This window comes from Pelophylax lessonae (genome assembly GCF_965119305.1).
Source record: "Pelophylax lessonae genome assembly, chromosome: 4".
Taxonomy (NCBI): domain Eukaryota; kingdom Metazoa; phylum Chordata; class Amphibia; order Anura; family Ranidae; genus Pelophylax; species Pelophylax lessonae.
The window spans coordinates 282,400,131-282,427,039 of NC_138771.1; the positions used below are offsets into that span (position 1 = coordinate 282,400,131).

A 26,909-nucleotide genomic window follows, 5' to 3' on the forward strand; every position below is an offset into this window, starting at 1 on the left:
TGGTTAACTGTGGTGCATATTTCAGGTCCAGAGCCATGGTACAACCCCAGGTGTTACTCTGTCTCTGAAAACTCACTTTGTGAGTAAGGCCGGTTGGGCTGAGAATGGGTTCCCTCCACATTTCCCTCCAACGCCAGTTTTCACTATTGTGAGCGTGTCCACTAGGTGAAGTGTTATGTGCTACATGTTCTCTGTCCCGCCATTCACCGTAGAGAAAGCATCATACAGCTATTGCTCCTGTTTTGCTAAGTACCAGAATTCTCATCTCTGGCTTGTTCCTACAGCTCACCTGCAGTGACTTGGTCACCTTCAGCCATCTGCCCTTCATCAGCCCCAATGTTGGGTTGAGTACCCTTAGCCTTGCCTGACACTAAGGAGCTAGTTGTATCACCAAAATGTAGCCATAGCATGTCTGTACATAAACAAAGTAGGAACAGTCTTGTCATTGGGGTTTTTGGAAATCCATCTGTATATGGGAAGCTTTATATAATGCACTTTATATGTAGCACTTTTCGTATATATCCACCATTTCCTCAAAACGTATGACTAAGTTTGAGAACCCTAAGAATGAAATCATTTTCACAACCACACACCCTCCTCCTGTGGACTCATATGTAAACACTCCAAGGTATAAAATACAAATTATACTCACAAAAATAACATCAAATCCAAAAAGTCCTGTATTCAAAGCACAGTTTCTACAATCACAAGAAAAATAAAAAGATTGTGATAAAGTCCTGTGTACATTTGAAAATCTCCCCAAGTCCATCCAGTGGTGCATCACAAAAGTAAAAAAGATAATAAAAAAAAAAAAAAAAAATCCACTCTAAGTGAAGTAATTCCAGCTCCCCAAAGTTTGCACTCCACCACTGTGCATTTCAGATGTGCCCTCTCCTTCCCAGATGGACTCTACAACATATATGAGGTCATAGACCACTTTAGATTACACAGAGCTCCAGGCACTTTCCACAGCAGCTTTACTAATTTCTTCTCCTCCTAAACAGTAAAAGTTATTGCTCTTAAAAAGAAACTCACCTAATTAGAGAGGTAAATGATCCACTTACATTAAAACATGTAAACATCGGCTTCTCATTGCATAGCACTTCTCCTGTCACTTTAGGGGAATGCTTGTAAGCCCGCAGTGAATTCCACCCAGCTTGGTGACATCACGGTCCCACCAACTGACACATTGCGTCCAATGCTGACTTTCTCAAAGGTCTGTATTTTGATGTAACGCGTCAGGTGGGTGGGACTGTGATGTCACCACGCCAGGCGGATTTCACTGCTTACAAGCAGTAGGAGCAGTGCTATGTAATAAGAAGCCTGTGTTTATATTTTCTAATGTAAGTGGATCTTTTATCTCTAATAAAATGTGTTGGTATATTACACTATGCACGCTTTTTTCTCCTTAAAAGCATTAACTTTAGCTGTTGAGGAGAAAGAGAAGAAATTAGCGGCTGTGGAAAGTGCCTGGAGCTCTGTGTAATCTCACGTTTTTCAAGTAAAATATTTTTTTTTGTCTTGTAATTGTAGAAATTGTACTTTGAACATATGGCTTTATCCCTAATTGGATTTAATGTTTTTTTGCATTTTTGGGATCATGTTTTTGTGTAAATTTCTATGTTGCTTTCTTTCATCTTATATATTGGAGTGTTAACATTCGAATCTACAGAAGGAGGGTGTGTGAATGTGACATTTTCTTTTCACACTTTTTGACTACATTTTGAGGAAATATTTGATATGTGAATAGCTCTACACTGATTTTTTTTTTTTTTGTTTCAATATGTTTTTATTGGAAGTTTTTCACACACAGAACACAAGTATACTGTACATCAAGGTGTAAGTGCCAAAATACAACATAGGGCACATGGAAAGGGAAGAGATACAAAAACAGTAACAGCATAACATGACCCACACCTTTCAATCACGCATTAGAAGCCATAACATGGTACATGGAGATAATTTAATTCAGCACAATACAGTAGTATATAGTATAGTATGGTAATGATAATAGGATATGTGAGACGTTTCAGTGGGGAGACCTTATTTATCAGAAAATTTCCAGTCTAGCCAGGATTGCCATTGCTTCAAAAAGGTAGACTATGAGTTTGTACATAGAGCCAGTGCTTTCTCATATGTAAACCTGCTGCTTAACTGGGAAACAACCTTTAGATGGATTGGGGGCCCTCTGGGTTTTCCAATATCTAACTATCAGGGTTCTTGCTGCTAGTAGGACATGGGAGATAAGATTGTGGTATATAGATGAATCTGTGCCCAGATTCAATAATGCTAATGCTGGACTAGGGGGTAGCAATACACCTATGACATTAAAAATTATGTAAAAAAACTTGTTGGCAAAAACCTGTTAGGCATTTACATGTCCATAGGGTGTGGAGCAATGTTCCCACTCGCCCACAGCTCGCCAGCATAATGGGAAATTTGTAGGGGAGAACTCAGACAAGTGGAAAGGTGTGTAGTACCACCAAGATGGTTAACGTTATGTGTGGCCTTATATATACAGAGTTCAGAGCTTTGAGCCATTGTTTATCATACCGAACATTTAAATCTGATTCCCATTTAACCATGCTTTTTAGCAAATTAGCTTTTCATGAAATAGGGAGTAGAATAAAGAAATACCCCTACTACGTGGGGAAGATGCAGTGTAAAATTTCCATGCCTTAGGATGAACATTCAGAACAGGAGGTGGATGGTGTGTTAAAAATTGCAGAGTGCGGAGGGCCGAAAAGGACTGCGCCTTTGACAATTTGGTGTTTTTCAACAATTCTTTCAGAAGTTTAGGTTTGTTACCAGATAATTGCCTATAGTAGTGAGGCCTCGCTGAGTCAGCTGAGAGACTGAGAGTTCTGGGATAAAGAGCTCTAGAGTTTGAATAGGCACATTAGCTGCCCAAGTAGTTCTGTCACACCTAGGCAGAGCGTTTAGAGCTCTCCGTGCCAGGATTTTTTGGATTATATAAAGCTTTTGGAGTTGATGTGAGCAGCTTTTCTCTTTGTGTTATAGGGTGTAGGAGTGAGACAGGGATTTTATTGTTTTTTTTATGGGAAGCTTGCCCTTAAGGCATTTAGGTGCAGAAAGTGCCCCCTAAATGTTTCGGCTAATTTCTTGGCTTTCCTACATGCTACTGCACAGATTGCTACAGCTCCCCCAGTTCCATTGGATTTCTCTCAGAACTGTACCCCTTGCTCCATAGCCTGTGTCAGCTAGAGTACCTCATCTTGGTTACCTTTCTGTATCACTTTCCTTTCCCTTAAACATTGATAATTCCCCTATGGTAACTGGTACGCCTACGTTTATTACTAGTTTAGGTACGGTGTTCCCTTCTGCAAAGTGTCGTTCCCTCTGCTCCTGACTTTTTTTTTTTTTTATCTAGATCTTGAGCATCAGGTTAATTCTCTCTGACCTCCCTCTGGTCGTAATGACAGCTTTCCCTATGAAGTAGGAAGCTCGGCCGTATCTAGTTCACATTTGGGTGTTGATCTTTCAATGACTTGTTCAAGACAGTTCCCAGCTCTCTTCTTGGGCCTGCTAGCGGTTGCTGCTGTGTTGCCCACTTCTCAGTTGGACTGCTTTTGGACATCCCAACTGTATCCAAAATCCTCTGCCCCTCAAAGAACGGGAAAGAAAAAATATTTTTTTGTATTTAGAGTAAACTTCTTTTCACAGGGTCTATTGAGGGACACATGTCTTTCTACAAACTGAGGCATGTTGGGTGGAGGAGGAGTTGTCCTGGAGATGGCTTACAATTTTTCTGTTTGCCAGTGTTCAATCCTTCTGTAGGCAGCCATATAACCCCTGTTTCTGAACTGCTGTGGTCCTCAACGACTCTGAAAAAAAAGGATATTAGAATGAGTACAAAAATTCTACTTTTGTCCAGAATAGGTAAGTAATTTATTCCCTTTGTTAGGCCATCTCAACAAGGCATTTTTTAAATTATACACTTGGTAAAGTGACTTTTATCTTTCAAGCTTCACACAATATATGCAACAGGAACAGGAGGGAAAACTATGGAGGAAAAAAAAAACTGAATTGGATTAGAAATTTTATCTCATAGCTTGTTTTAATTGTCCTATGAAAGATTGTTGATTGCGAAAGAAAAAAAAAAATTGGGCAATTTTGCATACACAAAATATTTCACGTTCTAATATTTTCCTTAAGGAGGTAATTCTGCAATGGATAAAGCTGCCAAAGCGATTACCAATAATGAAATAGTGTCCATTTCCAAAAAAATCACAATGCTGGAAATGAAAGAGCTAAATGAAAGACAAAGAGCAGAGCATTCCCAAAAGATGTATGAACACTTGAGAACTACCTTGAAACAAGTAGAGGAACGTAACTTTGAACTAGAGTCCAAGTTTGCTGAGGTAAGAACTGTTTGGCCTTCTTTTTGAGTAAAATTTGGGAACAAGACAAGTGAATGTGTGGAAACATATTTTCTTTCATAACTTTATTATTGTCATTAAGAGTACAATATGACATGCATTAGTGTGGACAAGAACCTAAATTTGGCTTAAAGTGGTTGTAAAGTCTCATAAATACATTCACATTTTCCATTCTCTTATAGTAATGGGAGTTTCTCTTACGTCCTCCGACAGTCGCCGCCCCTTCATATTCATCACCAATGGGTTATGTCCTCTCATCCGTAGGAGTAGCTAGGCAATAGAATATGTTAGTACAAAGACTTTTAACATATCCCACCCCCAGGGGGTGGCCCCCTCAGTACATAACCCTCCACTTCCTGTATCCAACTCAGTTTCATTTGTCTAGCTGTCAGGAGTGGCTGGATGTTTCTGTGCTGGGACACCTTGTCTCAGCTCTCTTTCCTTTCTTTGGATTTTATTTGAGTTTTTTCTCTCTTTCTTGTTAGCTGTTATTTTTATCAGCGTTAGCTAGTTCTTCGGAAGAAGAGGATCATGCGGGCTGCGTCTCGGGCTGACCCCCCTGGTCGCAGGTTGTGGGTCAGTGGTTTCTCAGCCCGCCATCGAGCGTTCAGTCAGGTATCGCTCCTGAGTTATCTGAACGACCCATCCCTGTTCCGTGCAGGGATGCCAGGTGAGGTGGCTACCTCACCGGACGCTGTGCGGTTTCTCAACCCACCTTCTGATGCGTCCTAGATGCGACTCTCCCTGCCTCATGTTCAGCGGTTTGTTCGCTTGTGCGGGTTCCCCACGCCATGTAAGAGGTAAGTGTATGTATGTGGGGACCTGTCTGTCTGGGGGGTGTCAGTCTGGGACTGTGTTACCTTACCCTGTGTTCACAATGTTACTGTCTCCCTATCCCTCGTATTGCATGCTGTGGGCTGCAGGAGGGGGGGTTGTGCTGCACTCTGTGTCAGTTTGTATGTGAACGGCTGTGTGCTGTGGGGCTTGAGTTTCTCATGCTTGGGGCACATTACAGCGCCGCTGCGGCGGTTTAACATGTTTATTCCTTTTGCTGGGCAATTGGTGTGTTTTTATACTTCACCCTCATGGGGTGTGGGAGCGGCGGTTTCGGCGCCAAGCGGCGCCATTTTGGCTGCGATCGCTCCGGCCGCATGTTTTACATGCATGGCGGCCATTTTCTTGTAGCCTCCATAGGCTTTAATAGAGCGCCCTGTATACCAGCACTTTCCTTTCCTTCAGAAGCACCGCAGGCAGCAGCAGCAGCAGCAGCGATCTCCAGGTTCATTTCCCTCTATTCCCTGTGTCCTGCCTTGGTTCATTGTCCCTGTGGGGGTCCCTTGTGTGGGGGGTTTTTGTGTGAAGTGGGCTACGATCGCAGCGCTCTCTTAAAGGGGCGGTCACCCATTTATTTTCCTGCTACAGGGGCATGGATTCTCAGGAAAACAAATTTCCTACAGCCTTAGTGGGAAGCCAGGGGTCTGCACTTTCCCCCCCCGGGGGGGATTTGGCTGCGATGGTGGCTAGCCTTGCGACTCAGGTGCAAAAGCTGGTGGCTGCTCAATCCACAAAAAGGCCCAGGGTGTCAATTTACTCTGATTCAGAGGGTGATGGTGCTGGGGCTGCTGTGGCTGGGGTCTCCTTATCGGGGTCCCGTTCCTCCCTGGACCTTATCGGGTCAGAGATGGAGGCTGAGGTGGAGGGGGTTGATAATTCTCCCCCTGGCTCGTCTGAAGAGCTTGCACTCATGGATGAATTGGTTGCTTCTATCAAGCAAACACTGCGGTTAGAGGAGGAATCATGTCCTCCAGCTGCCTTAGCGGCTTATGGAACGCAGAAAAGGCGCAAAGCGTCGCAGGTGTACCCCTGCACTGATGATTTCCAAAACGCAGTGGCGTAATATACGCAAACCATTTGCTGTACCTAGTAGGTTTAAGCTACGCTATCCCTTTACGCCTGCTACTGATGAGCGCTGGTGTATTCCACCGCCGGTGGATCATGCGATAGCGGTTTTGAACAAATCCACTGCGATTCCGGCTGAAGACACCCCGGTGTTCCGGGATGCCACGGACAAGAGAATGGAATCTCTTGCCCGTCACACCTATTCTATTATGGGTTCTATGTTAAAAGCCTTATTTGCTTCTCTTATGGCGGCCCAGACGGTCGCGAGCTGGACGCAGGTGCTTAGGCGGGTCCTGGTGGCTGATTCTGCCCCCCAGGCGACCTTGGATATGGTGGATCAAATCCACCAGGGTGTCATGTATTTGTGCGCTGCGGACCTGGATATGGTTCCGTTGGCTGCACGTGTACACAGTGTGGCGGTGTTAAATCGCCGCCTGGTTTGGTTGAAGTGTTGGTCTGTGGATCAATCTTCCCGTAAGACTTTGGCCAATCTGCCTTATGATGGTTCTCGCCTTTTTGGCGAATCCTTAGATGCACTGATTAAGAGAGTCACGGTTGGCAAGAGCACGCTCTTGCCTCTATCCCACAAGCCCAAGGCGGCTCCTGGTAAGAAGCATGCTTCCTTTCGACCCCATCAGGGGTCCTTTCGTGCCTTTCGGTCACACTATAGGGGCAAGCCGTCAAAGGGTCAAGGCTCCCACAAGAAGCCGTGGGCAGGTAAGCAAAAGTCCGGCCAATCCGGTTCTGCGGCCCACAACAGTGCGGCCTGAAGGGGCGCCCTCACCCGAGTCTGGGGTGGGGGGACGCTTGCTCGGTTTCTCTCGGCCATGGCTGTCCCGGGTTCGGGACAGGTGGGTTCAGGAAATCGTTCGCTCTGGCTACAAGATCGAGTTTCTCTCTCGGCCGAAGAGCAGATTTTTTCCCTCAAATCTTTTGTTGTCCCCGGAGCGTTTGCGGGACCTGCGCCTAGCGGTGCAGGACCTGACGGCTCAGGGAGTGGTAGTCCCGGTGCCTCATCGGGACAGATTTCGGGGGTTCTATTCCAATCTGTTCACCGTGCCCAGAAAAGAGGGCAAGGTACGTCCGATTCTGGACTTGAAGGCGCTAAACCGCTTTGTGCGGGTGCGCAAGTTCCGCATGGAATCCCTGCGATCGGTGGTGGCTGCCCTGGTTCCGGGGGAATTCATGGCTTCCATCGACTTGAAGGATGCGTATCTTCACATCCCCATCTTCGAGGGTCACCGGAGGTACCTTCGATTCGCCATAGCGGAGGATCATTACCAATTTGTGGCTTTGCCTTTCGGTCTCGCCTCGGCTCCGAGGGTGTTCACCAAAGTGCTGGCTCCGGTTCTGGCCTTGTTAAGAGCCCAGGGCATATCGGTCCTGGGATATCTGGACGATATTCTGGTTCGGTCTGCGACCAACCAAGGTCTGGTGAAGGATCTGTCCGTCACGTTGCAGACTCTGCAAGAGTTTGGTTGGACGATCAATTTCCCAAAATCAACATTGTGCCCGTCGGTCCGCCTCCCATACCTGGGAATAATTCTGGACTCTGTCCAGGCGAAGGTCTTCCTACCGGACGACAAACTCAGGACTCTTCAGGAGGGAGTCAGGTCCCTCAGGGACAATCAGTTCTCGTCCATTCGGACGTGCATGCGGTGTCTGGGATTGATGGTCTCGGCTTTCGAGGCGATTCCCTTCGCCCAGTTTCACACTCGGGGTCTCCGAGCGGAGATATTGTCCAAGTGGGACGGGCGACCGCACTCTCTGGATCCTCAGGTATCCTTGAGTTCTCAGACCAGAAGGGATCTTCTGTGGTGGCTTCTGTCCCCCTCAGTGTCGGGGGGCAAGTCTTTTCGTCCCTTTTCATGGACGGTGATCACCACGGACGCCAGCCTGTCGGGCTGGGGTGGTGTTCTGGGCGTTCTGTCCGCCCAGGGTGCTTGGTCGACGGAGGAGTCTTCCTTCCCGATCAACATTCTGGAACTGCGAGCGATACTCCTCTGTCTTCGCCGTTGGACGGACAGTCTTCACGGCTGTCCGGTCAGGGTGCAGACGGACAATGCCACGGCGGTGGCTTACATCAATCACCAAGGGGGCACCAGGAGTGCCCAGGCGGCTCGAGAAGTGGCCGCGATTCTGTCTTGGGCCGAGACGCATGTCCCGGCGATATCAGCAGTTCACATTCCGGATGTCTTCCAGATGTTGTGCGCGAAGTGGGGCCTCCCGGAGGTAGACCTGTTCGCGTCTCGTCTGAGCGACAAAGTTCCACGGTTCGTGGCAAGGACGCGCGATCCTCGGGCAGACGCGTCGGACGCGTTGGTTGCCCCGTGGCATCAGTACCGACTGATGTATGTGTTTCCACCGATTCAATTGCTGTCCAGGTTCCTTCGCAGGTTGCACTCGGAACCAACTGCGGTGATTCTTGTGGCACCGGACTGGCCTCGCCGGTCCTGGTACGCAGACCTCGTAAATCTGGCAATCGACGTCCCGTGGCGTCTGCCTCTTCGAGAAGATCTTCTGTCGCAAGGACCGATCTTCCATCCTGCTTTACAGTCGCTGGCTTTGACGGCCTGGCTGTTGAAACCGAGGTCCTGAAGAACAGGGGTCTTTCCCCTGAGGTCATTCACACCTTGATCAATGCGAGGAAGTCTTCCTCGGGGAAGGTTTACTACCGTACTTGGAAGGCGTATTTTGCCTGGTGCGAATCCAGGGGTTTCTCTCCTACCACTTATTCAGTGTCTAGGGTGTTGTCCTTCCTTCAGACGGGTGTTGAACAGCGTTTGGCGCTGGCTACGATCAAGGGTCAGGTGTCCGCTTTGGCCGTTCTGTTTCGACGTCCTGTGGCATCTAACGCTTTGGTTAGCACTTTTGTGCAGGGGGTACGTCATCTGATCCCTCCTAGGAGGGACCCTCTTCCCCCTTGGGACTTGAATCTAGTCCTGTCTGTATTGCAGCGTGCTCCTTTTGAAAGGATCAGGGAGATCTCGCTGTCTTTGTTATCCAAGAAGGTCGCCTTTTTGGTGGCTATCACCTCGGCTCGTCGAGTGTCGGAGCTGGCAGCCTTGTCCTGCAAATCTCCGTATCTGGTTGTGCATTTGGACAAGGTGGTCCTGCGACCTAACCCTTCTTTTCTTCCAAAAAGGGTTTCGGACTTTCATCTCAATGAGGACATTGTCCTACCTTCGCTCTGCGCGAAGCCTAAGCATGCGACGGAGGTGCTGCTTCACTCCTTGGATGTTGTCCGGGCGATTAGAGTCTACTTAAACTCGACTGAGTCTTTTCGCAAGTCGGATGCCTTGTTTGTTCTTCCGGAAGGTCCTCGGAAGGGCATGGCGGCGTCGGCTTCTACCATCGCCAAATGGATCAGACAGACCATTGAACAGGCCTATGCTTTGAAGGGGAAAGTTCCCCCTGTACCTGTGAAGGCGCACTCTACCAGATCTCTGAGTACGTCTTGGGCCTGTCGTCATGGGGCCTCTGTGGCCCAGGTGTGTAAGGCGGCGACTTGGTCAACCGTACACACTTTCACTAAATTCTACAGAGTAGATGTTCAGGCATCGGCTGATGCTTCCTTTGGCCGCAAGGTTCTTGGTGCGGCAGTTCCCTAGAACCCTTGTTACGGGTTCTTTGACTGTTTGGGACATTTGTTTTTCCCTGGGTTTTCTTGCTCCTGTTGAGCGAGTGTTTTGTTCTTATGCCCAACTGGTTTCCTTCCTTTGGTAAGGTTCCTTTCTCTGATGGGGAGACGGCGTTGCCTTGGGCGCGGATGCGTTCTTCCCACCCCTCATGTTTACACTGCTTTGGGACATCCCATTGGTGATGAATATGAAGGGGCGGCGACTGTCGGAGGACGTAAGAGAAAACGGAATTTTTGTAAAATCTTACCTGTAAAATTCCTTTCTCTGAGTCCTCCGACAGTCGCCGCCCCCGCCCCTCTTTTGGGGTTTTGATATACTCTCTACTGCTATTCCACTGAAACTGAGTTGGATACAGGAAGTGGAGGGTTATGTACTGAGGGGGCCACCCCCTGGGGGTGGGATATGTTAAAAGTCTTTGTACTAACATATTCTATTGCCTAGCTACTCCTACGGATGAGAGGACATAACCCATTGGTGATGAATATGAAGGGGCGGCGACTGTCGGAGGACTCAGAGAAAGGAATTTTACAGGTAAGATTTTACAAAAATTCCGTTTTTTCTTTTGCATATTCTTCTCTAGGTCCCTTTAGATAGGAGCTCTTCTGTGCAGTCTCATAGCTCAGTCTGCTCTCGATCATGAGAGGAGGGGCTGTAATCTTTTACTCAATGAAGGCGAGAAGGGCAGGGAGAGGAAATCAGCTTCACATACAGACTACAGAAATGACAGGAGAAAGAGGGGGAGATGCAGAGAAGCTGAGGAGAGCTGGGTGACAAAAGCACCTAATCTGACCACGTTATCATGGATCAGCAGCCATGATAAATGTGGTCAGTTCAGACAGGGAAACTCAGAAAGATGCATGATCAACCAATTATTATACAACATAGAAAGTGACAATTGACATGGAAAAAGCACTGTGCTATATCTCATGCCTTAAAAAGACAGGAGCATGTTTTTTTTTTTTTTTTAGGGTTACAACCACTTTAAAGTTGTAAGCTTTGTGCAGTTGGTTTTGCACAAAGTGTCCCAGATCCTCCTCTTCTCGGGTTTCTCTTCGCTGCTCCTGGAACCTCCCTCCTGTTTAATTCCCCCCACAGCAAGCAGCTGAGCTGAGTTGCAGCTCCATGTGTCCATTCTGCCCCCCTCTCTCCTGATTGGCTCACTTGATTTGATTGACAGCAGTAGGAGCCAATGGTACTGCTCTGCTATGTTAGTCAATCAGGAGGGAGAATCTTAGGCAGCAGAGACACTCCTGCAACATTGCTGGATAGAAATGGGCTCTGGTAAGTATTAGGGGGGCTGAGGGGGGCTGTTGCACACAGAAGACTTTTTATCTTAATGGATCCAATGCATAAATATAAAAATACCTAACTTTACAACCACTTTAAGTACATAAGCACACTATTAACAGTGTAATCAGCATGGGTTTACAAAGGTTTGTTCGTCACAGACCAATTTGCGAACATTCTACGAGGAAGTGAGCTGCCATCTAGATAGAGTGAGGCCTGTGGATGTGGTGTATTTTGATTTTGCAAATGTGTTCGATACTGTTTCCCAAAAAAACTCTTAATATACAAGCTGAGGTCTGCAAGCATGGACCATAAGGTTTGTTTTTGGATAGAAAGCTGGTTACAGGGGCATGTCCAAAGGGTAGTGATAAATAACATGTACTAAGACTGGGCTAGAGTGGTAAGCGGGGTACCCCAAGGCTCTGTCTTGGGACCAATTCTGTTTAATTTATTCATAAATTATAAAGAGGATGGGATAAATAACTCAATCTCTGTTTTTTCAGTCAACACAAAAATATACAGGGCAAAAACTCCACATCAGAATTTAGAATGTTTACAAAAAGACCTAAACAAAATAATGGAGTGGGCAACTACATGGCAAATGAGGTTTAATGTGGAGAAATATAGGGTAATGCACTTGGGGACTAAAAACATAAATGCAAACTACTCACTAGGGAGTGAACCTCTGGGGAATCAAGGATGGGGAAAGGTCTGGGGGTCCTAGTAGATGGCGGACTGGGCAAAAGCATGCAATGTCAAGCCGCAGCTACCAAGGCCATCAGAATTTTAGCATGCATAAAAAAAAACATACTCCAGAGATAGAACTATAATCCTGCCACTTTATAAAACTCTGATCAGGCCACATCTGGAGTATTCTGTCCAGTTCTGGTCACCAGTCCTCAGAAGGGATGTGCTAGAGCTGGAGAGAGTCCAAAGAAGGGCAACAAAATTAAAAAGGGGACTGAAAGACCTCAATTACGAGGAACGACTACAAGCAGTGGCGTAGCGTGGGTTGTCAGCACCCGGGGCAAGGCAAGTAATTTGCGCCCCCTAACCCGTGGATTTTAGCACTCGAGTCTCTTCCACTGGATTAGTTAAAGAAACCCTTACCCCCTAAGCACATGTATTGTTTGTTATGAAAATACTGATGTAATTAAAGTAAAATGCATCTAAATACAAGTTTGAATGACCAGCGTGCCCCTTTCAATGAAAAATGACCAGCGTGCCCACTTTCAATGCGGAATGACCAGCATGCCCCCTTTCAATGCGGAATGACCAGCGTGCCACCTTTCAATGCAGAATGACCAGCGTGCCCCCTTTCAATGCAGAATGACCAGCGTGCCCCCTTTCAATGCAGAGAGACCAGCGTGCCACCTTTCAATGCAGAATGACCAGCGTACCCCCTTTCAATGCAGAGAGACCAGCGTGCCCCCTTTCAATGCAGAGAGACCAGCGTGCCACCTTTCAATGCAGAATGACCAGCGTGCCACCTTTCAATGCAGAATGACCAGTGTGCCCCCTTTCAATGCAGAGAGACTTACCTGCAGCGGCGGCTTCTCCTCAGTTCCCTGCGTCTTCTCGAGTCCTCCCGCCTCCTGCTCGGCAGCTCGGCCAATTGCATGCATTCACCTTTCAGCCAATGAGGAAGCGGATCTCGCTTCCTGATTGGCTAGGAGGAGGATCCGTAGGACAATAGCGAAATTTTAGCGAAATCTGTGGCAGCGCCAGACTGCTGACTCTGCTCACTCGCTGCTAAACTGACTGAGCAAACTGTTATGCCTATGGCATTAGGGTGTGCACCTCAAACACATGTGCGTGTGTGTGTATATATATATATATGAATATATACACACACTTTTATAAATAAATGTAAACAAACATTCAAGCGGTATTAAAACATTTTTAATTAAATTAACAATTATCAATGTATACCATAGATCCCATTTAGAGCAGGGTCCCCATAGATCCACCTTTAGAGCAGGGTCCTTATAGATCCCCCTTTACAGCAGGGTCCCCAAAGATCCTACTTTAGAGCAGGGTCCCCCATAGATCCCCCTATAGAGCAGGCCAGGGTCCCCATAGATCCCCCTTTAGAGCAGGGTCCCCCATAGAACCTCCTTTTAGAGAAGGGTCCCCATAGATCACCTTTTAGAGCAGGGTCCCCCATAGAACCTCCTTTAGAGAAGGGTCCCTATAGATCACCTTTTAGAGCAGGGTCCCCATAGATCCCCCTTTAGAGAATGGTCCCCATATAATCTATAAAGTGGGGAATCTATGGGGACCCTGCTCTAAAGGGGGATCTCTGGGGACCCTGGCCTGCTCTAAAGGGGATCTATGGGGACCCTGGCCTCCTCTAAAGGGGATCTATGGGGATCTTGCTCTAAAGGGGGGATCTATGGCATAGATCCCCTTTAGAGCAGGGTCCCTATAGATCCCCCTTTAGAGCAGGCCAGGGCAGGTCCCCCATATAGATCTCCCCCCCTTACAGCAGGACAGGGTGAGGTGAGGTCCGGACCCTGGCCTGCTGTAGGGGGGGGATCTATATGGGGGACCCCAGAGTGACCTAACCTCACCCTGGCGGCCTGGCCTGCTGTAAGGGGGGATCTATATGGAGGATCATATCCCCCATATAGATCCCCCCTTACAGCAGGCCAGGGTGAGGTGAGGTCCCATCCCCCATTTAGATCTCCCCCCTTACAGCAGGCCAGGTTACCCATAAAATAGATCCCCTCTGAGGATCCTCTATGGGTAGCGCTAGCTGCGCTACATAATCATATGGCTCCAAAATACAAAATCTCCAAAATCTTTTCAGTGTTCTTCTCACACACTCAGTCAGTCTTAGTCAGTCAGTCACTACTAGCACAGGCACAGCCAGCCCAGTACTACTCCAGTCCAATCCTGAGTCCTGAGTCCTACCTTTTTTTTTCACCTGTCCCGGACCCGATCACAGCAGGCTGGGTTTTCTCCTCTCCTCCCAGGTTTTCCCTCGTCCTGCAGCACCGTCTGACCTCGGCTCTCTCCTCTCTCTTCTTCTGCTTCTGCCTCAGCTGAGCTGCCTGGCCTGTTGGACGGTGGTTCTCTCTCCTCTCCCGTCCCACGCTCAGTGCTGCGCTGGGCGGCCGCTGCACCTTAGTCCCTCCCCCCCCCCTCCACAGTGGGCGACCCGGCGGCTCGGATCGGGAGCCGAGCTGCGCACAGCCAGTGAGAGTCAGTGAGTGAGCCAGCCTGGCCAGTGGCAGAGAGCTGCGAGTGCGAGCGGGCGGCGGCAGCCTATGACAGACAGAGTGTGAGCACTTCATGTGCGGAGCGGATGCGCCCCCCCCAGATGTTGCGCCTGGTGCGGCCGGCCCCCCCTGCACCCCCCACGCTACGCCACTGACTACAAGCACTAAATTTATTCTCGCTGGAGAAGATACGCTTGAGAGGGGACATTATATTGATTTACAAATACCTCAAGGGTAATCCCAGCATAGGTAAAATACCTATTCAGTCTCAGGAAGTGGAAGAGGACACAGGGCCACACAATGAGATTGGAGCAGTTTAACCTTAAGCTGCTCAGGGGTTTTCTACTGTCAGGGCGGTATGGATGTGGAACTCTCTTTCAAAATTGGTGGTTTCATTGGCGAGTATTGATATTTTTAAGAGACTCTTGGATGTACATCTTAAAGAACACAACATACAGGGATATGAGAAATGATTATAGACAATCGTACGGCCACAGGTTGAACTGGATGGGCTATTGTCTTTATTCAACCTTACCTACTATGTAACAGTTGAATTTCTAGGGCTAATTAAAAAACAGAAAAATTAAAGGTATCCGACAGTTCATAGACAGCCAGCCAAATGCAATCTGCATTTTTTCTGCTGCAAGTTTCAAAGTAAAAGCTTGGTTTTATATTGTGTGCAACAAATATTATGAAATCCCCAAAAATTCAACTTATGACCCAGAGATGTGTTAAGGCACAGGTGCACAAGAATAGTCTTAGGGTGGTGGAAGACACAGATATAGGTTTTGTGTACTTGCGCTTTAACACATTTCAAAGACAAAAATGAAAGCTTAGGGCTCTTTCACACAGTTTGTGTGTCCATTTTTCAGGCTGACCCGATCAGACCATCCATTGCACTCTATGGCACCGCAGATGTAAATGGACAAGTGTCTGTTTACACTCAGCGACATCCCATTCGATCCTGTCTGCTAAAAACAGCCGGATGGGGGATCCCTTCCCTATTCGTCAGGTGAATCAGATCGGTTGACAGTTGGATGTAAACGGTCAGGCGATCTGTTTACATCTGATCGCCCATAAAGGAAAGCGGCCTGTGTCCATGTCTGCTTTGCATAAGTGGACAGATCCCCTGCTGAGCAGGCAGATCTGCTGGCGGAGTCTTCCTGTGTGAAAGAGCCCCTAGGCAAGCCTACCTCATTTAGGGACTAGTAAGCAGACAAATATTATTTTTGTTTTTTGTTTCTGGGTTTTAGATACATTTTAACATTTTACACTGCATACTATGCATTATAAACTTGTCTGGTTTAAAAAAAAAAAAAAAAAAAAGCTTGGTTTTGGTTGGTGGTTGTTGATATAACAGACACTTGCATTGTTCCTATTTCTATTTTTGTGTCAATGTTGGTGTCAGTGCAGTGTCATTGCAAAATATACTGCTTTATGCTTTTTTATGTTAATACTCTAATCAAAAACACACACAAAAAGCTAAATCTATTCTCTTCTGTAATATTTTATGCTAAAGAAAAATATTAAAACCAACATGTTATATATAATTACACTTAGTGGTACAGTATGTAGTCATGATTGTTAGGCATTCATTTGTAACAGTTCCACTAAATGATTTTCAACCATACTTATTAAAGCTTATTAGTTTACCAGTCACACCAATAATGCTATCCAAAAGGCTGCAGTTGCACTTAGATTTTACTGCAGCCAAATGTTTGACACTTCACAGACTGCTTTTGGTCAGGCCTGTTGAAGCTTTTAAGTGTGTTTGTGAGATTTCTTTAGAGAACTTTTTCAACCATTGAACACACAGTTGTGCATTTTCAAAGGCTTAGTCTAAGGGCCTTCTCAGAAAGTAATGTTATAGGCAACTATGGTTAATGAGGTAATGGGACAGCTAGGTACAAAACATAAATGCTTTACCTAAATTCAGAAGGTTTAGACTGGTATTTTTTATAAGCCATAGGGTGCTCTTCCTCTGTCCCCTGGCAGCAGGTGGTAGCATTTTCCTGTGACCCCAGGCTGGTTGGATCACACACCTATAGGGTTGTATCCATGATACTCTGGGGCTCACAGTAAGTGGGTTGAATACCACTGGGTGTGGTCAGCCAGGAAGGTGACAGCAGAGGAGCTCAGTATTGGAGCTTGGAAAAGGTAGGTAGTGCTTGGCAGACTTTTATTTATACTGCAGTTGGGAGGCAGTTAATAAAAAAAAAAAACCCACAAAGCTAGACATGGGCTTTTATCCTGACTTGGAGAGATATCAATGCCATTTGTAAGCCTAAACATAGGATTTAAGTGACTGCTAAAGGGATGAAGGAATCAATTTGAACATTAGGAGGCTCTTGCAAGAATCGTAAGGTGACTACCATTTAGCACTGTTACCTTAAGCATTGTGAAGGCCAGGTTCATATCAAAACACAAAAACAATGGTGCTATGTTAATAAAGAATGTAGGTGTATGTCACTGCCCCTGCACTTGTTTAAGTTTTCATTTTCTTTAATATGGAGGAAAGCAGAGAACTGAGTTGTAGCTACCAAACTGACATTACATATTCATTACTGTTTTCTTAGCTCACTAAAATTAATCTCGAGGCACAAAAAGTGGAGCAAGCACTGAGGGATGAGCTTGCAAATAGTGTGAGTAAAGAAGTGTATGAAGCAGATCGGAGGAGAATACTAGGGTTGGAGAAGAGTGAAGCAGAACTCAAGGTGGAGGCCTCCAAGTAAGTGTGTGTTTATATTCATTATTTGAAAATGGAAAAGGTTAACATTAAGGAAAACCAGGAAATGTGAACATAAAGAACTCAGTTAATACCTTAATGCATATCAAAGTGGCACCAAATACCTGACTAAATATAATTTTAGGTAACTTTTGGTAAACCACCAACATAATTATGGTATCTACATATTTCCATCTGCCATACATACTAACAGGTTTTAAATGTTATCTCCTGATTGTTTACATATGCTCTGGATGTGGTAAGTAAAAAAACAGCATAATGCATAATCAGCCATTTAGTTGGCAATTTTAAGACCGAAGGGGTGGACACAGATGCAAAATGTTTTTTAGGTTAGGGGCTGCATATTAACTGTTCCAAGATTTTAGGAAGTATCAGTAATAATCCATTAAAAAGCATAGTGATAAAGCAAAATCTTCTTTCTCTTCCATGAAGGGACACAGGAACTCTTAAACATTTGGGTTATACAGATGCCTACAGGAGGACTGGACACTTGCAGACAGCTGTAGGCCAACTCAGGATAACCTTATACTACCAGCAGATGAAAGAGTTTATTGAAGCTCTGCAAGGAACTACATGTACTACAGAGTACATGGTGTTCAACCTTGTACCCCGAGTCCCCACTTTCAGAATACATAGATCAGCATTGCAGCTGGTTGGCTGCAAACCACTGGAAAAAGGATGTTTTCCAGCAGGACCCTTCAACAGGATTCAGTTAGACAATGCAATGGCAGGGGCATATATCCACCATCAGCAAGGAACCAGTAGTCTTGCAGGAGCAAGAGAGATAAGATTGATGGTGGTTCCTGTCTTTGGCATTACTTCACATTCCAGGCTTGTCTGTCATTTACATCCTAGGTGTGGATAATTGGCAGGTAGAATTCCTCAGCCAGCAGCATCTTTGCCCAAGGGAGTAATCCGTATACCCAGAGCTGTCCAACATCTGTGCCACAGATAGGGGAAGTGAAATGTGAGTCTGCTGGCTTCCCGAATTTACAACAAACTGATCTTCTGTCTCGAGGACCAATTTACCATCTTGCATCGCCATTTCTGGCTTGTAGGCATGGCAGTTGAAGCCCAGGTTCTGAGAGACAGGGGCATCTCTGAATCAGTTATTTCTGCGATGCTTAAGGCTAGGAAACCTACTTCGCACAAGGTCTGTCATCATACATGGAAGGCATACTTCACTCTTCCTTTCAGTAGGGTTCCCCCTGCGCTGCAAGAGATAAATGTCTAAAGTACCAGTTAAAAGGGCAGAAAACAGGATTTTTGTACTTACCGTAAAATCTTTGCTTTTTGTACTGCTTAATTTGCCAATGTTTTTGTTGGCAGCAGTATTAACCAAAGGTTTAGGACTTTTGGTGTACCTCAAAAGCATTTTACAGTAAGAACAAAAATCCTATTTTTTTACCACTTTCATATAGTAGTATCTTATAGTATATATAATTTTCAATTTGTATGTGTATATGTTTTCCCTCACTAGATTACGCAGCCTTTCTGACATTGCCAAATCACAAATCTCCACATTAGTTAATCGCCAGCAGTCAAGAGAAAAGGAAGTGGAGTCTCTGCGGAAACAAGTCTTGGATTTCCAGGTTGGCACTTCAAATATCTTGTTATTTCTGCCTGGATCAGGCTCATGCTGAAGTTTATGTTGTGTTTGCTGCAACAGCTGTCTTAAATTAACACATGCAAAACATTGTTCATGGTCGGTAAAGTCTTTAACTTATACTATGTTTTTCGTGAAAGTAATAAATACCTTACTCAATTTCATGCTGTTTTTGGAACTCAGATTCATCTTGGCAAAAAAGCTGTACAGATGTTACCTGCATAGCAGGATGCAATTTGTTTTTTTTTTTATCATAGCAAAATGTGTTTATGGTCAGTAGATTCTTTTTGTATATTCCTAATGCAAACTTTCTTAGAAAGACACATAGTGGTAGAGCGCCTTAATATAATAATGTGGATCATTGTAATCTTCATGTCAGTTCTCTTACCTGTGGTTTGTGACACCCAGGCTGCTGACTTTACACTGAAGGATTATTGCCCTTATAATAAGGTCATCTTTTTGCACATGAAAAATATACCTTTCCATAGGGGTCCTCCAAGGCTTTGTCCTTGGACCCCATCTATTCTCTATCTACACCTCCTTCCTTGGTTAGTGGATAATCTTGCATTGCATCCAATACCACTGCCTAAAAATCAATCTTAAAAAACTGAGCTGATAATGTGCTGTGCTATGCTATGCTCTGTGTAATCTTGGATTCTGACCTCTCCTTTCAGCTCAACATCCAATTACTGACCAAATCTTGCTGCCCTAATATTCCCAGAATTCTCCATAATATGCCCATAATACTCCCTCTCTTAACCATCAACACCACCAAGGTGCTAATTTACTCACTTGCTATCTCTCATCTCAACTACTGCTACTCCCCCCTTTATTGGCCTATCTCTACACAGTCTTTCCTTTAGTTTATCATGCTGCTGCCAGACTCATTCTCCTTACCAACTGCTTAGTGCCTAGTACCCCTCTCAGCCAATCCCTACATGGGCTTCAGATCACCCAATGAAACAATTCAAAACACTAACAACTTACAAAGCCGTCCACAATTCTACCCCAGCCTCATCTTAAAATATTAACCAAACCATCTTTTTCCCTAAGGCTGCATTCACATGTCAGCGTATTGATCGCGGGCAATATCGCCGCGATCCGGAAATCATTGCAAATCGCGGGAGGCATGTGCGTTGCCCGTGATTTGCAATAGCACCCCAAACGGTGTGCGATGTTGCTGCGTACAAGAGCTTCTTTGGAGCGTAATGCGTCCCGTGATTTTTTTTTGCGCGATGTTACCGCGATTCGGCAGGCGGAAATCGCGGCAACATCGCACAGCGTTTGGGGTGCTATTGCAAATCACGGGCAACGCACATGCCTCCCGCGATTTGCAATGATTTCCGGATCGCGGGCGGAATTGCGGCGATTCTGCCCGCGATCAATACGCTGACATGTGAATGCAGCCTTACTCCAAAGACCTCCTGTTCTCTAGCTACATTGTCACCTCCTCCTATGTTCATTTCCAGGACTTTCCCAGAACCTCTACCATCCTCTTGCACTTTTTAGCCCAACCTGTACAGCTATCTCCGGCTATAGGTTATCCCCAAAATCATATCTCAAAACAAACCTATTCTTCCTCCAGCTAACAACCAAATTTTAATTTATTGAACAACCCACCCCCACACAGTTACTACCTTTTGTATCACTTGCCCTTCCCTTTGGATTGTAAGCTCTCACAAACAGGCCCTCCTAATCCTCTTGCCTTGAATTGTAACTGCACTGTCTCTCTTTTTGTAAAGTGTTGTGCAAACTCTTGGCGCTATATAAATTCTGTATAATAATAATATAGTATAGCAGAATGTAGCTGAAGACTGATGTATTCATCAAAGAAATACTATGACTTTTACAGTACTGACTGTCCATATCTTTCAGGACTTGAAAACCTCCATAGAGCACTCTCCCTCACTGTTGATATTTGAGATGGGAAGTGATAATATATGTAACAACTTTGGAAGAAAATTGATCTATTATTATGTGAAGGATTTTTAAGGATAAGAATGTTGATTGCGGATGATAAATCTGTTTCGCTAATTTCTGAGATATTTTGGTTTTAAACAAAAAAATTTTTTTAACAAATATTAGATGTTGACATTCTAAGTCTTTATGGCTGGATTCTAGTCAGATCTAAAAGAAACAAAATTATGCGCTGTTTATTCTTTAACACATGTTGCTAAGAGTTTGCACTATTTTCTTCCCTTCTAGAGCACTTTAGCTAATGTAGCCATAATTTTATGGATTTTCTGGTAGCAAATCAGGAAGCTGTAGACTTTCTTTTTACTTGTACCATATACTGTATAAGGAAGCTAATAATCCACCAACTGTCACACATAGCTGTTAAATAATATTTGCCACTATTATAAAGCTATTTATATTTGTGCTGTGCCTTTTTTTTTGTAGGATCAGAGTGATGAGAAAGCACTGATTGCAAAATTACACCAGCAAATTGTAGCTCTTCAAGTCAGTGAATCGACTGCTGTAGCAAAGTTGGAAGCAACAACTACCAAACTGCACAAAATAGAAGCCTACAGTTTACGTTTAGAGCAGAAGATAGATGATAAGGAGCAGGCATTATATTATGCCCGTTTAGAAGGCAGAAACCGAGCCAAGCACCTTCGTCACACAATTCAGACACTGAGGAGGCAGTTTAGTGGTGCACTTCCATTAGCCCAACAGGAGAAATTCTCCAAGACAATGATGGAGCTGCAGAGTGACAAGATGAAGACTGTTAATGAAATGCAGCTTGTGCAGCAAGAACGGAGGGATACTGAGACCCGTGCCTTAGAGCTAGAGCTAAAGCTGAAGGGCTTGGAAGAGCTTATTGCCACCCTTAAAGATGCTAGAGGAGCTCAAAAGGTTAGTCATCCTGATGCTAAGCAATTTACAAACTAGGGTACAATATTTATAGATATTTATATATATTATTTTACTCATCATACTTTAGTTTGCCAGATGGTTCAGTATTTGAAACCACTTCATCAGCATTTAACATAATGAAAAATGGTAACAGTTATACAAATACTCAAAGTGGAACTACGTTGAATTACACTCCAGAAAATAATTACATTTACCAGACCATGGCCTGTCTTGGGCCTCTCGGCTGGAAAGGTATCGAGCCAGCTTGCTTTGTTTATGAGTGGTAATTATAGCAACTGTCTGATAGTTTTTAAACTCCTCCTACAGCACTTAACATAAAAAAATTGAGGGGCACTGGAATTCAGAAACAGTTGGGTCACCTCTTCAGACATGCTCATGACACTGTCTCAGCGTAGGAGATCTGTGGAAGGGTCCGAGGAATCCCTTCCTTTTTCCTCATCTACTTTGGAAGTAAATATTTATAGACCTTAAGAGCCTAACTTCCACTCCGTGCATAGGGAATTAAACTGGAATTTAGCTAAACTCTGTGGCAAGCCTTCTGCAAGTGTGTGTGTGTGCGTGGCGTAGAGAGCTGTGTGTACAACTAGACAGGACCTTGGGTATCAAGATTTGGGTGCTCAGTACACCCCTTTTAGCCCATTGCCAACTCTTTGTGTGTGGAATCACCTTCACCTGCTCAACATTTCCTTCCTTTTACTACAGTTTCTCCTTCTTGATACCTCTCCAAGCCCTGGACCTCCTGCTCCCATGAAGATGGGAACTTTGCACCATGAGATGCATTTTTTTCCTTAAGACAAAAATGATATCCTCACTCTCCAGAGGGACAACCTGATTTACAGAGTGGGTTGAGACCAGTTTACTTGTTCGCTGCCCGAGTAAGGACTCGACCCCTCACAGGGCCTAGTGCTTTTTCCTGATATCCCGATTGTAGAATGCTCAGACGACCTTCTCAGAAGATGGTCAACTTTGTGGGCCCTGCAGGCAAAGCAAAAAATATCAAATCCAAATGTGAGGCATGTATTCCTTAGCAATATCCACATCATCTGCCACCATATATGTGATAATTCAGATGACACCTCCACCATAGATAAAGTGCTTGCTTTCCAGCTTGCACAGACCTCCTATCACAGAAGGCCAGTGACGCTTGTGGCTTCAAACCCAGGCAGAGCCTTTAGATCATCTGGAGATCTCCATTGTGTACACACGGACCACCCATCCGGGAAGCGATAATTTCCCAAAATATAAAAGGCTCACTATAGCATAAAATCCTTAAAACTTTTATTATTGTATACAAATGATTGCACTTACATCAAACGTATGGTATATACCCCTTGGAGCAAGCTAAGCCAGCCAACCAGCCGTAACTGCAGCACCCGTCCTTCCAGGACTCGAAAGTTGCAGGTGATGTCAGCACGTTGCTCCGCCTTTACTATTTTTGTACTTACTATAACATTTTGTTTCCTTCGTATCCAAAAGGCACAGGTTCTTTTTTTTTTTTCCTTTTTTTCTGGCTTTATGTATTGCTTGCTTCCAAAACCAGGGCAAGGAGACATGTTGGGCAGCAAAGTTATACAGGAGCTGGCTTTTACAGGTTTTTGTTTGCCAGTGTCCCAAACTCTTGTAGGTGACAGTAGTATAACTTGACTGTTTTTTTTAATTCAAGTGTTCCTCAATTGACTTTTAAGGAGAAAAAAATATTTTGGGGTAAGTACAAAAATTTTTAAATTCTATTATATTATCTAAAGGATAAAGTGGGGTCTCACAATGAATCAACTCTAAGCAAGGTTGCAGCCTTATGCCTCGTACACACGCAACGATTATCGGCCGACCGATCGTCCGACTTTTGTCCAGAGTTGTGTTTTGTTGGTTGGAATGTGCCTAGACTGCACACGAATTTTCTCGGCCAACAAAAATCTACTTCAGAAGTGATGTCATGTGCTGGTTTACTTTCCGTGTGTTCTTTCTTCTCTGAGCATGCCCAGTCTTGCTCATCAGATTTTTGTCTGCCGAAATCTGTACTGACTGACGGAAAATCGGCCGTTGTGTTGACGGCCAACAAAAATTTTATAGCCTGCACACCAGATTTTATTCGGCCGAAAAGTCGGAGTTGGTTGTCGAAAGCATCGTACTAACAAGCCGAAAATCAGCCGATCGGACATTGGCCGAAAATTTCTGGCCAATAATCGATGCGTGTGTACGAGGCTTAAGAAAAACAAAATGCAAAGATCTTGTTATTCGAGTCTCCACGAGTTGCAGAAAAGTTGTGTTGCTCCGTATTATTAGCAATGACAGTTTTAGATGAAATGCTTCTTTATGCCTTTGCAAGTAGGCAATAACACTTAACTATAAAATGTTTCAGTACATATAATTGTGTAGTTATTGAGTATACTTGTAGACACCAGTTAACACAGAAGATGAATTAAGTTTATATGGGAACCATTGACATAGTGTGGAATAGCAAGCACGCTCAGACATTTGGTGTTCATTTATCATTAAGTATCTGATTTATAGTAATATATTCTGTCAGGAGGTATTACTGTGAATTGGGGAGAAAAAAAAAAAACATACTAAATGGACAAAACAGCTGACAAGGCTAAAGTTAGAAATGAGTTGCTTAATTTTTCATTTTGAAGTAACCTGTTACAAAACATTTTAGGTCACTTGTCTAGATCAGAGTAGATCAGAGTGAATGTGCTTTCGTTAAATGTTCTGCAATTCTAATGTCTTCCAGAAACATTTTGTTTTATTCTCCATAGTGCGGTGTCTTCTGTAGACATGGGTGCCACATGTGTTTCCTACAATGTCAGTTTAATACAGGGGATTCTATTAACTTATAAGATCTTTCATGATAAAAATCTTTTATATAAGCCAGGTGTGATTCCAAGAAAAATGCATGTTAGGAAAATTCAAGTTTAAAGTAAACACAATCTGGGGGGCAGTATATACAGTAAAAAAAATAACATTTATATACCTCTACACTATTTTACACATTGCTGAACAGATGAGCATATAGATTCATATTTCCATATCAGGCTACATGAGACCCAATACGTGTTTTATTTTAGTGCAGGTTAATAGACCTAATACTGTTTAAAAAAAAACTAAAATAAAAAAATATATTCAATTATGACACCAGCTGATTTTTAAATTTAATTTCCATCACATATATTTTTTTTATTATAGTTGCAGCAACTACTTTGTAACTTCTATTCATGTATGATTTATTGTGGGTTATACATTTTGAGTATTGGGGGAAGTGTGAATGAATGTCATGATCTCTCCTGCTCCAGTCACATAACGCCTTGCAATCTGAAAAGAATGCAAAGCTTTTTTTAAACAAAGGATGGGGTACAGCGAGCAACCCACCATTGTAAGTGTATTACAGCTGACTGATGGATAGTAAGACCCCATTCACACTAGCACGACTTGTCAGGCGACTTGGTCGCCTGACAAGTCGCGGTGGGTCGCTCGCCATTGATTAGCACAGTACCCGTTCTAATAGGAGCGACACAAGTCGCTCCGACTTAGAAAAAGGGTCCTGTACTACTTTGGGGCAACTTGGAGGTGACTTGCATTGACTTCAATGATATGAAGTCCGTGCAAGTCGCGCCTAGGTCGCGGTGCACTTCACATGTCGCCCCATCAAGTCGTGTCGCCCCTGTCTGAACGGGGTCTTAGAGATTTAACAAACACTGTAGCAGCCAGAGATATAGTACACTTCAATTAGTGATTGTTTGTTTTTTTCTGCAAAAATGTGCAAAAATTGTTTTTTTAGGTGACTGGTTTCTTAGGAGTATAGGTGAGTTGCTACTGAATTGGAAGAGAGGAGAAACACTGGGGAAAAACTGGGGACAGTTTTTACTAAAACAGTTGGAAATATTTTATTTTCCTGGTATGCCTACAAGACAGAAAGTGAAGGAAAATCCCTGCAATTGGACACTAGCCAGCAAAAATAAACCTGAAAGGAGTTTTAAATACCCATAATCCAACCAAAACTAACTAAAAGTCTACTGGCTTTATGTATATTTAAATTGTTGGGATAGATAGATAGATAGATAGATAGATAGATAGATAGATAGATAGATAGATAGATAGATAGATAGATAGATAGATAGATAGATAGATAGATAGATAGATAGATAGATAGATAGATAGATAGATAGATAGATAGATAGATAGATAGATAGATAGATAGATAGATAGATAGATAGATAGATAGATAGATAGATAGATAGATAGATAGATAGATAGATAGATAGATAGATAGATAGATAGATAGATAGATAGATAGATAGATAGATAGATAGATAGATAGATAGATAGATAGATAGATAGATAGATAGATAGATAGATAGATAGATAGATAGATAGATAGATAGATAGATAGATAGATAGATAGATAGATAGATAGATAGATAGATAGATAGATAGATAGATAGATAGATAGATAGATAGATAGATAGATAGATAGATAGATAGATAGATAGATAGATAGATAGATAGATAGATAGATAGATAGATAGATAGATAGATAGATAGATAGATAGATAGATAGATAGATAGATAGATAGATAGATAGATAGATAGATAGATAGATAGATAGATAGATAGATAGATAGATAGATAGATAGATAGATAGATAGATAGATAGATAGATAGATAGATAGATAGATAGATAGATAGATAGATAGATAGATAGATAGATAGATAGATAGATAGATAGATAGATAGATAGATAGATAGATAGATAGATAGATAGATAGATAGATAGATAGATAGATAGATAGATAGATAGATAGATAGATAGATAGATAGATAGATAGATAGATAGATAGATAGATAGATAGATAGATAGATAGATAGATAGATAGATAGATAGATAGATAGATAGATAGATAGATAGATAGATAGATAGATAGATAGATAGATAGATAGATAGATAGATAGATAGATAGATAGATAGATAGATAGATAGATAGATAGATAGATAGATAGATAGATAGATAGATAGATAGATAGATAGATAGATAGATAGATAGATAGATAGATAGATAGATAGATAGATAGATAGATAGATAGATAGATAGATAGATAGATAGATAGATAGATAGATAGATAGATAGATAGATAGATAGATAGATAGATAGATAGATAGATAGATAGATAGATAGATAGATAGATAGATAGATAGATAGATAGATAGATAGATAGATAGATAGATAGATAGAT

At 43.6% G+C, this 26,909-nt stretch overlaps 1 protein-coding gene across 1 annotated transcript in view; it reads left to right on the forward strand.

Moving 5' to 3' along the window:
* The window catches only part of CEP290 (centrosomal protein 290), a 255,158-nt gene that overhangs the window by 101,519 nt on the left and 126,730 nt on the right, over positions 1–26,909 (forward strand). The window contains exons 27-30 of the mRNA XM_082255322.1: positions 4,177–4,382; positions 17,028–17,179; positions 18,678–18,789; positions 21,204–21,659. Coding sequence (XP_082111448.1) covers positions 4,177–4,382; positions 17,028–17,179; positions 18,678–18,789; positions 21,204–21,659 — 926 coding nt within the window. The remainder of the gene's footprint in view (positions 1–4,176; positions 4,383–17,027; positions 17,180–18,677; positions 18,790–21,203; positions 21,660–26,909) is intronic.